At 50.5% G+C, this 16,682-nt stretch overlaps 1 protein-coding gene across 1 annotated transcript in view; it reads left to right on the top strand.

Moving 5' to 3' along the window:
* Positions 1-6,177: 6,177 nt before the first annotated feature.
* Positions 6,178-16,682, top strand: part of LOC144133952 (uncharacterized) — a 29,627-nt gene continuing 19,122 nt past the window's right edge. Inside the window, exons 1-4 of the mRNA XM_077666997.1 lie at positions 6,178-6,409; positions 7,611-7,671; positions 13,003-13,379; positions 14,166-14,324. Coding sequence (XP_077523123.1) covers positions 6,407-6,409; positions 7,611-7,671; positions 13,003-13,379; positions 14,166-14,324 — 600 coding nt within the window. The 5' untranslated portion in view covers positions 6,178-6,406. The remainder of the gene's footprint in view (positions 6,410-7,610; positions 7,672-13,002; positions 13,380-14,165; positions 14,325-16,682) is intronic.

Here is a 16,682-nt window from a genome sequence, read left to right on the forward strand (position 1 = left end):
TTGTGGATTTTACTTTTTCGTCTCGCCATGCAAAATCATGAGCAGCTCCTGCCATCTTACACCTCGCCATTCCCAGCATTTGAGCATCGGACCATCCCCCCATTTTCCCAATCTCTTCTAGCATGGAAAAGAAATCGCAGATTGGAACCCCTGTCTTATCTCCTGTAAACGTCGGAATGACGCTTCCTAATGCCAGCATGCTTGCTCCGAGCGACGGCTGTGGAGTGGGAGCTCCCTCAGATAAAGACAATTTTTTTTTCAAGCCCTCCGGTGCCTCAAGCCTCTCAAATAGGGGTAAAAGTCCCACAATCAGTCCCGTGATTCCCTTTTGATTACAATTTTGAAGTCATGAATGTCGCAGCATTCAGAGGACATTTGCTTTTGAGACCCCACTTCTGACACCAGTGTGATGACCCCCATAATGCGCAGGTCCACACGGGACGGAGAGGCAAAGAGACACCGTATGGCTCAGTTTAAACAAACAGGTATATTCAATAATTACACATGATTAAGATTATACATCAGAGGCTGGGGCGTCCGAGCTTACGTGCCGACGACTTCATGGGGGCGATGGAGTGGCTCCGGAGTTGGGCTCGAGCGGTTGCTGGCAGAAGCTGCACGCCGTCGGGCTTCGGCGCTGAAGGCCCTCTTGGCGAACGATGTCGTCCTGAGCGTCCCCCTTCCGTACTGCTTCTCGATTTTTATATCCTCTTCTCCACACTCCCTAGGGTGAGGACGCCCACGCCGGAGGGGAAGGAGGGGGGCTAGGGCTTTCACTTGGGCGCACAAACATACCACCGCACTTATTGTCTCGCCCCCCTCACGTGTTGAGTCCGAGGGAAAGAATGTTGTCTTCGAGGTAGCGCATAGCGTCGGCTGTGGTAAGGCGCGCTCTGGCCCGCTGACAGTTCCCGCGGGTCACCGGCCTCCATTCTCCATCCATCAACTGACACTCGCTCCTCAAGGTAAGGCGCGCTCTGGCCCGCTGACAGTTCCCTTGTCCTGGAATGTGCTCGGAAGGGCCGCCCCTGGAACCGCCACGCCAATTGGAGATGATAAGCCCGTTTCCCCGCGGCGGCGGGTCCGGTTGGGCTTAAACCCCTTCGTTCTGGTTGTCACTCTCAACGAGCATGGCTGGGTAATTGATGATGCCTGTCATCTGGGTCTCCGTCTACGCCGCGCCGTCGAACGTGGAACCTCGTAGCACACACAAGGAATGTACCTCGTAGCACACACAAGGAATGTACCTCGTAGCACACACAAGGAATGTACCTCGTAGCACACAAGGAATGTCACAGTATGTTCTATACAGGAACACTAAGCGAGCCGAGTCAGCAGCGCCAACGGCGACGGGACGCGGCCTCGGTAATGTGGACGATGGTGTACGCTCTAAACAGAAAGGAGTGAAAAGGGCAGTAATCTGCCCTATAGCGCACTCCCAAAGAAAGTGCACTAGAGGACAGATTACTCTCTTTTTACTCCCACATAGGCGTAATCGGGCTTAGAATGAGGCGAAATAAACGGCGGAACGGAAACAGAAGAAAAGGGTGCGAATGGAGGGAAGCGCCAAAAGCCTAAATATACAGGGTGTCCCAGCTAACTTTAGCCAGGGTTTTAAAATACGCCGAGGCACTCGACGACGCTACCAGATGCATCTGTTAGCTATAGTAAGTAGAAAGTCACTGTTTTTGTGTTGTGCTTAATTGCATAATTAGTCGAGATTAATTGCCCAACTGCGCAAGCAACGACGATAGGCAAAAAAGTCCAATGAATAAGTTGTAGAGCGGTCCGCGAAACCTCCAATTTAACAGTTTCTAACTTTCCATCTGTTACGTATCGGCTTTTTTTTTCCGCTCATTACAAAAGCCCGCGAAATACAAAAATATCACGTGACATGTCCGCTTGCGCGCCGCGATTCCAGTGCTCTGAAACGTTCCGCGTAAGAACTAACAGATCATTTAGCCCAGTGTGCTGCCGCTTAAAAGGTGATAGGACAGTGACGCAGCGGCTGGCTGTACGATATAGGCCAGCGGTATGCTTCTCTTGTGGCGCTTGATAACGACAAGCAGACACAGTCCTTATCGCTTCCTCTCGCGTAAATCGCGCTGCCAGAGCCTGCGTCTCAGCCCTGTCACCTTTTTAAGCAGCAGCACACCGGGCTGATTGATCTGTTCGTTTCTACACGGAACGTTTGAGAGCACTGCAATTGCGACGCGCAAGCGGTCATGTCACGTGGTATTTTATTGTATTTCGCGGGCATCTGCCGAGAGCGAAAAAAAGCAGATACGCAATAGATGCAAAGTTAGAAACGACTCAATTAGACGTTCCGCGGACCGTACTACGACTTTCTCATTGGATTTTTTCGCCTATCTTCGTTGCTTGCGAAGGTGGGTAATTAACCTCGACTAATTATGCAATTAAGCACAATACAAAAATAGTGTGAGTTGCTCCATACCATAGCCAGCAACATGCAATTTGGTCGCTTCGTTTTAGAGTGTCGCAGCATATTTATAAACCCTGGCTAAACTTAGCTAGGACACCCTGCGTATTGTACTTCAATTTCTCCGCTCCTGTTGCTCGTTTATCGAGCATCCTTTCGAGGGAGCATCACTCGTGAGGCGCAGTGCGTAGACTCCAAGGGTTCTGTTTTATGACACGTTTAATTCCTGCCGACATCAATTTTCGCGGTAAGCGTTGGTTAATGAGGCGTCACACAGCGAGTGCCCGACCGTTGCGTTCAGCTGTATAGCCAAATCTGGGAAGGCGGCGAAAGAGCTAGAAATGAAACAAAGAACAGCGCAACAAGCAATGGGAAAGAGAATGATAGGCACAGAGAAAAGGCAGAACAGCATGTAGCAGAGCAAAAACAAAAGCGGGAGTTGACGTTCTCGCAAAAATCGAGAGGAAGAAACGTACTTTGTCAGGCCAAGTATAGTGCACTGGGCAGATAACCTGCGGTATCGCAAAGGGAACCGCAGCCGAGAGCGAAGCGATCTTTAGTTTACGTTTGTTTTCGCCTGAAGGACATTTTATTGCTTTTGTATGGCATTCTCACAACGATCAAGTTGCTGATTACGGCAGGCATAAAGAGAGCCATCAGTGGAAGAAGAAAAAAAAAGGAGGTAACTGCAGCACTTGTCCTGCGCGTTTCTCGGCCTTCTCGTGGGTAATTTTTTTTTTGTGCGCTATTATTTCTTCCAGAAGATTGCACCATCTTGCCCCACTACAAGTATCGGCAAACTGCCGGACTTTTTGTACAGGAATACAGAGTGTGCTTCACAACACTGTCTGAAACCACGGAAAATTGCGAATTGTGCGGTTTAACATTCCGAAACGACATACTGGCAATGTGGGACGCCGTAGCGGAGGGCTCCGGATTAATTTAGACTACCTGGTTCTTTAACGCGCGTTGACATCGTACAGCACACGGGCGTTTTTGTATTCCGCCTCTATCGCCGGGATCGAACCAGCGACCTTGGGGTCAGCAGCCGAATGCCAAAGTGACTGAGCCACCGCGGCGGATGCTGTACTCGGGAATACGGTGCCATCTCCGCGCGGCTGGCGCGAGTTCGGCGACAGACTGCACGGCGCCATACCTGACAAACCGCCACGCGTTTGAGTGCCGCGCAAGGAAATTTACGATGTCAGAGGTGAGTCGTTTTTGGATCCTCGTGCGAATGAACATGGGTTCGTTCTGAAGTCAGCGACCGGGACGGAAACTCGGCGAAAATGAATCACACTGTACTGCCAGCTTCTGAAGAGCTGCTTGATGAAGAGCGTTGTGCCGCTACAGTGTTGGCGCTCAGTTTGTGTACGTTCCGCTGGCGACTGCACTGGACCGGCACCAATGGTCGTCCGGAGGCGCGAACGATCCATCTTGTATCAGCGCGCCGCTGCTATTGTCCAGAGGACCGGGTGGCAGCTATTCGCCTAATGCGTGCAGTTGTTTGAGGACGGGTGGGGCGTGCATAATGCCGTGCTCTGTGAGGCGTGGGGAGCAGCCGACCGTGTTCACTGCTGACACCGAGTGAGTGAGTGAGGTCATTCAGCTCGCGTCGTCCATGCTGTACGTGAGTTGCGTTACGGTGCTTTAATTCATTGGGAACGGCGCTGGCAGTGATGCCGAAAATACGCGTGTTAATGGGGGATGTTGGCCACTACCATGGCTCCCCTGGACAACCAAATACTCAGCAAGGCCGTACTCAAGTCTGTTTGCAAAGCCATATCCGAGCCTCAATTGGCTTCTTGCGCAACTTAGGAGCAGGCCACCGGCTTATAATAAGCCTCCTGAATCCAGCGTGTGTCTAAGGTCTTCACCTATGCCATCTGTATCATGATCGTCGTACATAATGACCCCCTTTCCCTCGCTTCGCCCACACCCAGCGTAGAAGAGCTGACAAGAGCAGCGTTGATTAGTGCAACCTCACAGCCTTTGTTTTCGTCAATCATTCTCTTCCGCACTCTGTCTTTGGCAGACTCCTACTTGCTGCCAGCTGTGTTATATTTTGCGATTCAAATGTATCCGGATGCCAAGAAATGTGTTTTGTGAGCAACAACACTTTGCTTGCTCAAAAACTTTTTTTTTCTTCAGCGAAATGTCTCTGGCTGCGTGCAGCGCAAGGAAGAGAGGTATGCCGCCACTTTCGGCGCATTGTTCAGGGCGTTTAACGATTCTCACTACATTTCACAACCGGGTCGGCTGTCTCAACGAAAGGATGTTCATGCAGAGTAGCACGGAGAGCCGACTACAGACGCTGCGTATACGACTCATGGTCCTTTGAGCCTGCGCTTTGCAGTAGTGCAAAGCTTTGAGAATTTCGTTTTGTTATCTGCACAAGACATTGGACCTTGCGAAAAGCTATAGGTCCAAGATCAGAATCAGAGAAGCTTGCTTTAAAATTTCACGGTCAAATTTAATTTTGTTGCCTGTCTGCTTCTGTACTCGCGGACAAGTGTTTTTGGCAATGCAGCTGATTTTAGGCAGAAAAGGGATGAAGACGGGCCTTTGTCCCCGTGCAGCGGGGAGTGAGTTGTTCGGGGTGGGGGCGCGGAGGAGGTGAAAGCGGGGAGTTGGAGAGAGGGTTCGAGGTCGGAGTCCGCCACCCGCGGCCTAGCTTCGGTCGCATTGCCAAAAAAGTTGTATCCCTTGACCCACTCTTCTGAGCACAGTAGCATGGCGTCGGTTTGGAGCGTACCAGCTCATATATGCGCTCTTCGATGAAGACGTATCTTGTCCGCCTTGTTCGGCTTGTGGTGGCTGCGAAACACTCAGTCGCCTGGTCTTAGCGTCCAGAGCTGGCCCCCCTAGGTTTTCATTGGGCTGTTCTTGAGAACATTCTTTTTTATCCAAATGCCTCTGCGCCTCGTCGGGACGGAGAACATCGCGCTGTCTTGAACCTTTGGTTGTTTTATTAGTATCGGCTCAACATGACAGCGCCGCACATAGGGCTGCTCAGTCCGCAACACTCTGCTTATTTTCCCGGGTATATTGACACGTTTTTTTGTTTCTTTTTTATGTTCTTTAGGTCATGCTGATGGAGGTTGCCTCGTTCCTTTGGTACTTGGCGAGCTATAGTTCTGATTTCCTTTCCTTCTTTTCCATTCCGTTTTCTCAGCATATCTTTCCTTTGTAAGCTCCCTCTTCCTTCCAGGTGGGCGTGAACTGTGCCCCTTCGAGAGGAAGGAAGGAAGGCCTCAGACGTTGCTGGCACATACCCACTCCCCCGTGGTGGGTATGTGCCAGCAACGTCTGAGGCCTTCCTTCCTCTCGAAGGGGCACAGTTCACGCCCACCTGGAAATTATACGGGTTTCGCAATGACAGTGGCGACAATAATGATATTCCCGTGCATGACGCATGGGCTCGCTGCGCGGCCTCCAGCAACGCACCGAAATATCGAGCGATTTCATCTAAGACGAGGGTTAATTCTTAATATAGGCAGCACCAGCTGCTCTCTTTCTGGTCGTGCCAGTGAATGCTTTTACGATTTCCCCTGTACAAATCAACCGCCAAAACACTTAAGCAGCTCGGGCTGTTGCCTGTCCCCAGCGCACGTGGCAAGCTGCCTTCGGCGGTTATCGAATCGGGCACATCAGCGAAGTTCTTGCACCCGTGTCCTTTGTGGCCGGGCGCAGCCCAAGGGCGCGTCCTTGGCGCTGAATAGAAGGCCCGACAGCTGGCTGCACACCGCTGGTTTTGTCGCGCCCTGTGCGGCCTGGGACCACCGACAGCGGCGGAATAGGCGGCCGCGGCGGCTGTGTTCACAATTTTAATTCGACACCACCGGCGCTCCTCTCGTTGTGCATATGGCCAAAGACTGCCCCACTCTATAGACTCGTCTAGCGGATTGTCTCAACTTGTCCGCCAGAGACGACAGTTGTTTGAGTGGAAAACGCCTCCATACAGTTATGGTAAGTCTGAATGGAAAAACTTACCAGCCCCGAGATGCCTGGGAGAATTCGTATAGACTTGTCGGGTATTGATTTGTGCTGCGTTATGTGGCGTGAAGATGCTGAGAAACTATATGCGCTGCTAATTATCGTGCCGGATTAAATGAGTTACAACTGCTTGTGATAAGGAAGTATTTTGGTTACCATTGGGGTGCCCAGATTTATACTTCATCTATATCGAAAACGCGCAAAAAAGTTTATAATCCCTTTAATACATTTAATCTTTACACGGTTCACTCTGCTTTCTTTTGGTACGGTTATATACGTTGTGATGAGAATGTGTTTTGCTCAAAATTCGAGAATGTCGTCTATATCTCTGATGCGCTCGCCGAAGGCTAGCTCACACCTATGCCGAGATGAAAGCAAGATGTCGCGAACTTGACTGTGGATAGATTTAAAATCCCCTTATTATTTACGCTGCGGTACTACTCGGCGTACTGCCGCTTGCGTATTTGGGGGCGGCAGAGCTGGCCAGAGCGCTGGGTCACTCACTTGTCTCAGCAGGTGCTTTAGATACAAGCGAACAAGAAAAACTTACGCTTACACCTCACAAACCTTATGCATAACAGTGGGAAAATAATAGCACGAACCGACAAGAGCAAGCCCGACGGAAGAACCAGGCATTTCACCCGTCCGTCTTTTTTTGGTGCGTGTGCGTTCGCTCCCCTCGCACCAGCCCTCTGGGCACTTAACGCGTTTTCTCACAAAGACCCCAAGCGAAGACTTCATCTGTCACGCTTATTCAAAGCTTTGCACAAGAAGCACTCGCACAGCTGCTGGGTGTTTCCCACGGCACATAGCCCAACTGAGTTCTGTGCAAACCAAGGAAGCTCGGGCAGCCCGATATTGACGGTGACCAGGCCTACACTCACCTATAGGCCACCGTGACGGCCACAGAGCCACAATCACGCGTAGGTGTCAAGGGAAACCACATATTTCAAAGCGCATTCTACAAAGAACGGTTCTTAATTCGACAATACAGCGCACAGCTGCGCAAGTATCCCATAAAAAGAATAATACTCTGCCTATCGCTGATTAGCCTTTCTTTTGCACAAGAAAGAATGGGCGAATTTTGTGACTACATTAGCAGGATTAGAGATAATGATCGGGCTTTCTGTCTAGGCATCATCCCTTCATTAACAAAATTTTCCTGTCATTTCAGCGTAGGTGCCAAGAAGTGGTTCTGCTCACCTCCTTACTGTTCCGGGCAGTTCTCGCTCAAGGTAAAAATTCTTATTTTTGTTCTTTCAGCACTGAGCACTTAACGTTCTTTGGCACCGCTCTTGCAAGCTGTTGTTGCTGACCTAACAACAGAATGCATCATAGGAGGACTCTCTTCAATAGGCTGCATTGTTACACACGAAGACGTACAAGCCAGACAAGCACATCAAGACCACAGAGAAGGAGCTGAGTCAGACTTCACAAAGGCGAGGACACGCCAATATTTACTGCCCACGTGATCACTATAGCCGCGGCATCCGACAAAAACTTAAGAGGGTGGCGGGCAGACACGGTGCGGCCACCACCGCTGCAGGGGCCGCCTACATCATGTAGCCCTTGCGCAGCCGCTGCCTCTCCTGCTGCGCCTGCAGCTTCTTGATCATCGGCGACAGGATGGGCGGCTCGTACGCGATGATGGTGTCGGCGAAGAAAGTGAGGCTGTTGATGACGCACAGCGAGGCGGCCAGCAGGCCCGGCGTGTCCGCCACACGCGTGTTGGCCTCGGTGATGTAGGTCAGGCTGGCCACGATGTAGGCCACACTGCCCAGCACGCCGTGCACGCGGTAGAAGATGGAGTAAGGCACGTCCGTGCTGCCCATCAGCACGGCGAGCAGGATGATGGTGCAAGTCACGAAGAAGCAGAACGAGATGAGCGACAGGAACAGGGCGTGCGAGTCCATCAGCACGTGGTTTGACTCGGTGTCGAAGTGCGAGTACACCAGGAAGGTGAGCGCCATCAGACCCGACACTACCTGGAACACTTTCATGGCGCCCGAGAAGGTGTTGAGGTAGTTCAGGTGCTTCGTCATGATTGCGCCGGGCGAGTCCCACGCAAGAACGCGCCGCTAGTCAGATTCGCCCACTACCGCTGGCGCCGCGCGCTCGCTGTCTTCGCCTCGTCTTCGTCCAGAACGCAGCACCCACCGCGAGAGGCGGCGAATTGCGGTACAACTATTCATCTTCCGAGTATGTGGAAGAACCGACGACGACAGGGGCGTTCTGCAGTGATTTTGGAATCCGGCGAAAAGAGTACATGAGCGGGCAGGTTTGTTATGTCGACCAATTTATTCAGGCTGGAGTGCGCGATACACTTTTGCGCACGCTTAATTCACGTTGAACTGCCTTTTAGTGCACTTGAACCAGCCGCGAAATTGAGCGTCAGTTCAGATTAATTTTTCGGTCTCAAGCTCTGCTCAACCCCTCTTCATGTTTTTCATGTCGCTTCGTTATGCAAACGAAGAAGAGGCGAGCCCTGTGTAACTCTGCAGAACATACTAATTTTATGTACAAATTTGCCGCATTAAACTAGTTGTTTTAGCCTGGCTGAAAATCGACGGGTAAAGGCTTCTCTTGTTATACAGCACTGTGGGACACCCGTGCTGCGAGCCGCCAGGCGGCACTAAGGGGGCAACCCGAGAGGAAGAAGTGTCAGCATGGTACGCTTGTCGCGGCCGCGCCCCAAAGTCCAGGCCTGGTTACCCCAAACGCAGCCTGGTGCAGCAGTCCGCGGCCTGAGCAGCCATGACATGGCACGTGTACTACATTCGCACGTTCACGGGCTCGCTGAAGATCTTCCAGGTGGTCGCCGCGATGACCTCGATCGTCCTGCTGTCCGCGGCCCACTACGACGTGAGGACAAACTATCTGACGCTGCGCCCGCACGCGCTGCTCATGGCCATGGTGTGCTTCAGCTTCTTCCTGACCAGCCTGGTGATCTTCATGTCGGTCGTGATGGGCAGCACCGACGTGCCGTACTCCATCTTCTACCGGGTGCACGGCGTGCTGGCCACCGTCGGCTTCGTCGTGTCCGGGCTGACGTACATCAGCCAGGAGACCCACGCGACGGCCGCCAAGACCGGCCTGTTCGCCGCGGCGCTGTGCGTGCTCAACAGCCTCACCTTTTTCGCCGACACCATCATCGCGTACGAGCCGCCCATCGACTCCCCCGTCGGCATGGAGAGCAGCAAGTGACCACCGCCAGTGGAGGCGACGACCTCGCGGCTTCTCCTGTGCGACGGTAGCCGCCGTGCACCACGGCGTGTTTGGTCTCGACATCTGCGAGCGCGAACAAAAACGCAGCTGTATGGTCAGAAGTCAGCCATTAAACTGGCAAGTCTTGCATCTGTAAAGTTATAAATCCCTACGCTACAGGCGTAAGGATTAAGCGTCCATACTTGTTGATATACCTTGCTGAAAGCGAAACAGTGTGGCGAAAGACAAGGCACTTGAGCAAAATGGAGCACGAGCAAGCACGCTTCGTGGTCGTTTCTATATGTGTGCGTACGTGCGTGCGTGCGTGCGTGTGTGTGTGTGTGTGTGTGTGTGTGTGTGTGTGTGTGTGTGTGTGTGTGTGTGTGTGTGTGTGTGTGTGTGTGTGTGTGTGTGTGTGTGTGTGTGTGTGTGTGTGTGTGTGTGTGTGTGTGTGTGTGTGTGTGTGTGTGTGTGTGTGTGTGCGTGCGTGCGTGCGTGCGTGCGCGTGCGTGCGTGCGCGCGTGCGTGCGTGTGTCCGGTTGTGTCCAATCATCAATGATTCCTTTGCGGCTCTTTTGTCTCGCGTCGTTCGCAGCGCTGTCCCTCCAGAGACAGCTTCAAGCACACACCAGCACGTCGTTATAAATGTGCCTGCAATGAATAATTTATCAGACAACCAGAAGCATACAACGAAGTGAATTGCTACCTCAGTGCAATGCACAAGATGAATGCAAGAAAGAGCACCACCGTTATAACATTACCAGGTGCTTACGCAAGGAGAAAAAGAAACTGCTACATGTTGCAGAAAAAGAATTGAAGCAGCATTGCTCGTGGTTATTTAAAGAAAACAGAAGCCTATTTCGATATATTTATGATAGCACAGTTAGGTGTAGTTACTTCTAAACCACTGCCGATAGGTTGAAAGTTTCGAGGAGAGATTCGCAGAGGGTGTCGAGAAACCACACATGGCGTATTTCACGTAGCAGCCGCTTTACTGCGACCAATCAGAGGGTACGCCGAATCCAAAGTGTTCGCGACAGCGAACTTTTTGGGTTATGCGCACGCTCTTGATGACACTCGCGTGTCGGTCGTTGTGCGATATAGGAGGGGTTTTGGGCCGTTGACGCAGAACAAAGCGCAGCCGCAGTCACTAAGCGACCACAATCTTTGTCGCCTGCGAGATTTCCAACGCTTCCTTCAGAGCGTTAGAAAAACAATTAAGAAGATTAAGAAAGCTACGTTTACAAAAAAAAAATGAGCGAGTAGGAGAGGCATTGGCTAAATTTAGCTGAGACAACCTGTGCAAAGAGTGTCTCAGCTGTGTGAGCCACTATAGTTTAAAAGAGTCGTGCAAGCTGTACCAATGGAACTGATACCGCGTTGTTGTATAGTCACCTAAAGCATAGAAGAGTACGTTTTACCTCGTCCTTCTCTAAATATTCAGTTGGTTTGGGTTGGTTTGGTTTGGTTTATGCGGTTTTGCGTCCCAAAGTGACTCAGGATATGAAGGACGCCATAGTGGAGGACTGCTTATAATTTCGATAATCTAGGGTTCTTTATTGTGCAGTGACATTGCACAGTATACACGGGCCTCTAGCGTTTCTCCTCCATCGAAATGTGACCTCTACGGCCGGGGTCGAATGCGCGTTTTTCGGGTCAGAAGCCGAGCACCGTAACCACTGAGCCACCGCGGCGGCTAAATAAGTAGTTACAGTCGAATAATTATTTTTAAACCACTGCAGCTACGCAAAGAGTTTTAATCGCAATGTTGTATGACATAAGAATAAACTCAAAAACTCCAAAGAAAAAGAAGTCAAGCCTAGTAAGCAGGGAGTACCCTTAGCTTCAACCCTTAGCCCACGTAGCTGGGCTGACAAACTAACTGTCCATTGTTAGAGGCTCTGGAGAGAGCTGCTCCCTGCAATGTTCGTAGTGTATATATATATATATATATATATATATATATATATATATATATATATATATATATATATATACGCTCTCGCCACCATATGGCTCTCAAGCAGGGTATGTTCCACAGTTCGATCGAGCCGCGGTTGTCACAAAGCGGACCGTTCATTTGATTGAAACGGAATGCACTACTATGCGCTTCATCATTTCATATGTTGCATCATTACTCGCCGATGCACCTTAGTACGCAGAGTAGGCTGCCAGCGATTTTTAAACGCCGGATAAATTCTGTTCTTTCATTAAAGGGTTTCTCTCTCTCTCACTTATCTGGGATCCTGGGCTCTGCACAGCTGAGCCAAGGGCTGTCCATATATCGGCGCAGTTCCTGAAAGCATCGCGTTGTTTTGAACATTATTACCACGCTCTAAACGAAAGCGCACGAAACCCTGAAGAAAATTTATGAACGGCCGTTAACAACACCAGCGCTGCGATGTGCGAGATATTCAAAATACAGCCGCTGCGACCGTTATCGAGCCCGTGACCTTGGGGTCGGCAGCCGAACGCCAAAGCCATTGAACCACCGCGACGGGTCTGAATACACTTTCTTAATAAAGCTAATGCTACAGAAAATACAACACTTGCAACTATTTTGACCTCTAGAACTTAATATTTTTGAAAAATAATTATCCATAACTAACAAAAAGGCTCAGGATGATTATGATACTCGGTAATGCTTTATTACAGCACAGATCTTATGGGCCATTTCAGCGCTTGAATGGTAATGTATTTTTATTCTAAATGATATAATAAAAACATCTTATTCATGTATATTTTCTCGTTCACTCTTCTATTTATTTGAGATTTTTGTTACCACCGATCACGAATTCTGGGAAACACTCAGAGGCGTCGGAGAAATCACGTGTCTGATGACGCCATAAGGTTGAGAAGCAATGAGAACCGTTTTATGTGTCACATGGCCTGCTACACCTAACAGCCGCGGTGGAAATATCTGAACCGTATAATATATATATATATATATATATATATATATATATATATATATATATATATATATATATATAGTAACCAGAAGGCTAATTCATGTGGGTCTCCTTGATATATAGAAGCCGCCGCGGTGGCTAAGTGGTTACGGCGCTCGGCTGCTGGTCCGAAAGACGCGGGTTCGATCCCGGCCGCGGCGGTCGAATTTCGATGGAGGCGAAGTTCGTTCTAGAGGCCCGTGTGCTGTGAGATGTCAGTGCACGTTAAAGAACCCCAGGTGGTCGAAATTCCCGGAGCCCTTCACTACGGCGTCCCACATAGCCTGAGTCGCTTTGGGACGTTAAACCCCCATAAACCAAACCATCTCCTGCTTATATAGTGCGCGTCATTGTCCAATGCTTCGCGCGAGCGAAAGGTACCGACCGCATGGCCGCGTCGTGTGTGCCCAGATGACGTGGCCCTCGCCAACGAGTACGCCGACCGCGTGCTGGCCTCGGTTCGCAACGACCGCGAGCTGGTGGCCGCCGTCGACCCGCTGCAGGTGCCGGACTTTGGCGAGAACAGCTTCCAGATCACGGGCGGCCAGGTGCTCGGCCTGTCCGCCTTCTACCGCAGCGGCAACAGCAGCGTGCAGCTGTCGCAGGACTCGGCCATCGTGACCACGCCGGCTGCCGTCAACGACGTCTTCTTCACGGGACGCCACCGCGCGTCGCGCTTCGGCCTCACCATCACCGGGGACATTGAGGCCGCGGTGAACCGAGTGCACACGCTCATCGTCTACCGGGCGCCCATCAAGGGGGGAGAGGCCCGCCTCGAGTACTTTCAGGCCAGTATGCATGTTTCCCTCGCAGAAGTGTTTACCGGAAGAGTCGCCCGATAGATGTTCGATAGGAAATCGGCCCCCAGGTCGAAACATGGAGTTCGTTTTCGGACAAGGAACTTCGTTCAACCTGCCAGCTTGTCTTCAGTGATTTGTCCGTGCCCAGCTGCTACGCGCGGTTGATGGCGATACTTTCCAACCGAACTCCGCGGAGCACCAATGCTCCTTACCTGTATACTCGCTCTCGCTAAATTTATGCGTCACATGAATTAATAAAGACCCAAAGGCGAGCATTCCTCTGCGCGATAAAGCATAACTGTATGCCTACAACCTTATAACGCTAGTTCTGTTCTGTGTCGTGCCGAATCAAATTGGAAAGGCACCTTTTCCAGGTCCTTTCGAGACAGGAAACACGGTAAGACAAAAACGACTGCAGGTGAAGGTGCTCTCTGGCCGCACTGCACCAGTGCATCATAGCCTCCTTTTCTAGAACAATAAACGAACGTGATTAGCATGCCGAGCTGTAGGTGCGATGAAACTCGATATTTTTTTTTTGTTTTCAGTATAATCAAGTTGGAGAATGTTCTCTGCACTGAATGTGTCTAAAACGAACAAGGCACCAGACAATTATTGACAACAACTTCTCATTCCAGAAAACAACCCTTTACACTTGCAATCATCTACACGTTGAAATGCGCCCGGGAGCATGGCTGAATTCAGGAGGGCAACAGCTACTGCAATGACCAAAGGGCTTAGACCCGTTACGCCACCACCTCCTCTATCCACTTGCAGGTGGACAGAATGGACGGTATGAAGGTGACGCGCATCACTGGCGTGTCGTCTGCCTTCAACTGGCTGCTCAGAATCGTGGCCAATCGCGTAGCACGCCATTTCCAGGGCCGCATCGAGGCTGCCCTGCAGGACGAGGTCTCCAAGTTCATCTCAACGCAGGTACACTGACCACCTCGTTTTCTATTCCAAAATTTAGCTGCTATATGACGAAGCGCTGCAATCACATATTCAATAATATTCTGCAGTCTATCTCGTAGTCAATAACACGCGTAATCATGAAATGCCATCGAATGGATCTTGGCCAGGTCCCGTGATCGGGCCCTGCACTGTGTCCATGGAGACCATAAATTGAAAACATGAAGCCAGTGCATAAGGGCAGAGGTCGTTGCTCGGAGCAAAGTAGGAGCCCTGAATCCTCAACATTCGCCGATGTATCAAAGCAATCGCAGCAGGCAGCTGTGCAGTTGAGGATTTTCGTCGTGCTATTCTCCTCCGATCGTCCTGGCAGTTGGCAATCATTGGCGGTGCCTTCTGTCATCTTACTTGACATCCTAAAGGTCAAGACGTCTAGCAGACATTGCAGCGAATGCAGCGGGAGCTGACTTCAAGGTGGACACGCGCAAACACGCGGTGAACGCCGGAAACACAGCGGCGATAAACACGAGGTTGCCGTGCAGTGTCGCCATATGCACAACGAGTAGCGCAGCTTCTGTCGTGGCGACAGCAGTAGTACACTTAGGAGAGTTTTAGCGAAGCGCATACCGCCTACGCCGCTGGCCAGGTGCAAGCCAACCCGGTGTTGGCTTGCACCTGTCCTGTCGGCGCCATCTGGCGACCACGGTGAGTGGCGACGGTAGACGGCATACACACGCCACGATAAAACTGAAAAAAAAAATGATATTTGCTTTTTGGGTAAAAAAAAATGGCGCAGTGTCTAACACATCTCGGCTGACACCTGAACCGCGCCGTAAAGGAAAGGATAAAGGAGGGAGTGAAAGAAGAAAGGAAGAAAGAGTTGCCGTAGTGGAGGGCTCCGGAATAATTTCGGCCACCTGGGTACCTTTGACGTGCACTGACATCAAACAGCACACGGCAGTGCTGCAACACGCTGTCGCGTTCCACTCTTAAAGGCGAAGCTTAAGCGTCCCCTAATTTTTGTTTATGTCTGTGTTGGAGTGAGCGGGTTCTTTTATTAATGCGAAAGCATTAAATGGCTCACTTTCAAGGTCGTATCCGCAAAAAAGTGTCCGCAAGAAACAGCACCTGGTGAGGTCACGAGCCGAATAGTCATGCGACGAAGATGATGATGTCACATAAGAATGATAATATAATTAGATAACGCTAAGACTAATAGTATAATTAGTGATGACATCATATGAGTGCGACGTCACACCGGGTCACGTGACAGCGATGTATTGTGCCATCAAACCTAGTCACGTGACGACGCTGTAATATGACATCACACCTACTCACGGGACAGCGATGTTATTTCTCGTCATACCAGGCCCCCATCCACCCCCCTTCCACCTCCATTTAACGATCCATATGGATCCCACATTACTACACATGCGCGCATGACGCATTACAAAGAGTGCCCTTGAACCCGGTCCACATTAATGACATTAGGATTGTCCGGCAGGTAAACGCGCCAGTTCTGATGTATGACATACTGCAAAGATCATGCAACGACACATGTCTTTGACTCTCGAGATTATGGCGATGATGGTGATGCTAACAGTGTATCCTTATGAGTCCGGGGAAGTCTGATATACCGCAACCAAATTAAAAGTTGCCAGAATATTGATTAAATATTGTACATTACCCATCAACCGAAGACAATTATTATGCGGGAAAATATGAATATCTGCAGCTAATAAATAGGGATGATGACGTTGGTGTAGCTGTGAGGGCAAGACCTGCCCCCATTTCCGCCACTTCCCTCCAGGTGGCGATGGTAATGGTTTCGAAATCCCGGGAATTCTCCGATGACTCGGTGATCACGCGGCATTTTGAAAGAAAGGGCTAGATCACGTCTTCGAACACTGTGCCAACTATTAAAATCACACGGGTCAAAACAAGTGGCCTAGAGTGGGCAGCATGAACCGCTCTCTCTGTCAAGAGCACTATGGCTCTCCGCTCAAATTTCCCCGCAGCCAAATCTTTTTTTCTAGCCCCCCCCCCCCCCCCCCGGGAAAAAAACCCGCCTAAATACTCATACGCCTCAACAGAATTCTGAGACAAGCTGCTTTAAGTGAATCACCTGTTTTCCTTCAAAACTGAACTAATAAGTGGTACGCCAGCATCCTCGACGTTTTTTACCCGCGAGCACCGCGTGAGCATTCTGCGAAGCCTTTTAAAGTGAACGATGGGTCTCTGCAAAATAGTTAAGATAACGTGTACTGCCTGGCCGTCTGCTAGGCAGGCCGCTAACCTAACTGATCCCATACGAGAAAAAAAAAGAGAGAATGATTAGAAACATACAAAAATCGCGCACTAAAAACAGAAGCGAACAACAGT

Source organism: Amblyomma americanum, chromosome 1 (genome assembly GCF_052857255.1).
Source record: "Amblyomma americanum isolate KBUSLIRL-KWMA chromosome 1, ASM5285725v1, whole genome shotgun sequence".
NCBI lineage: Eukaryota > Metazoa > Arthropoda > Arachnida > Ixodida > Ixodidae > Amblyomma > Amblyomma americanum.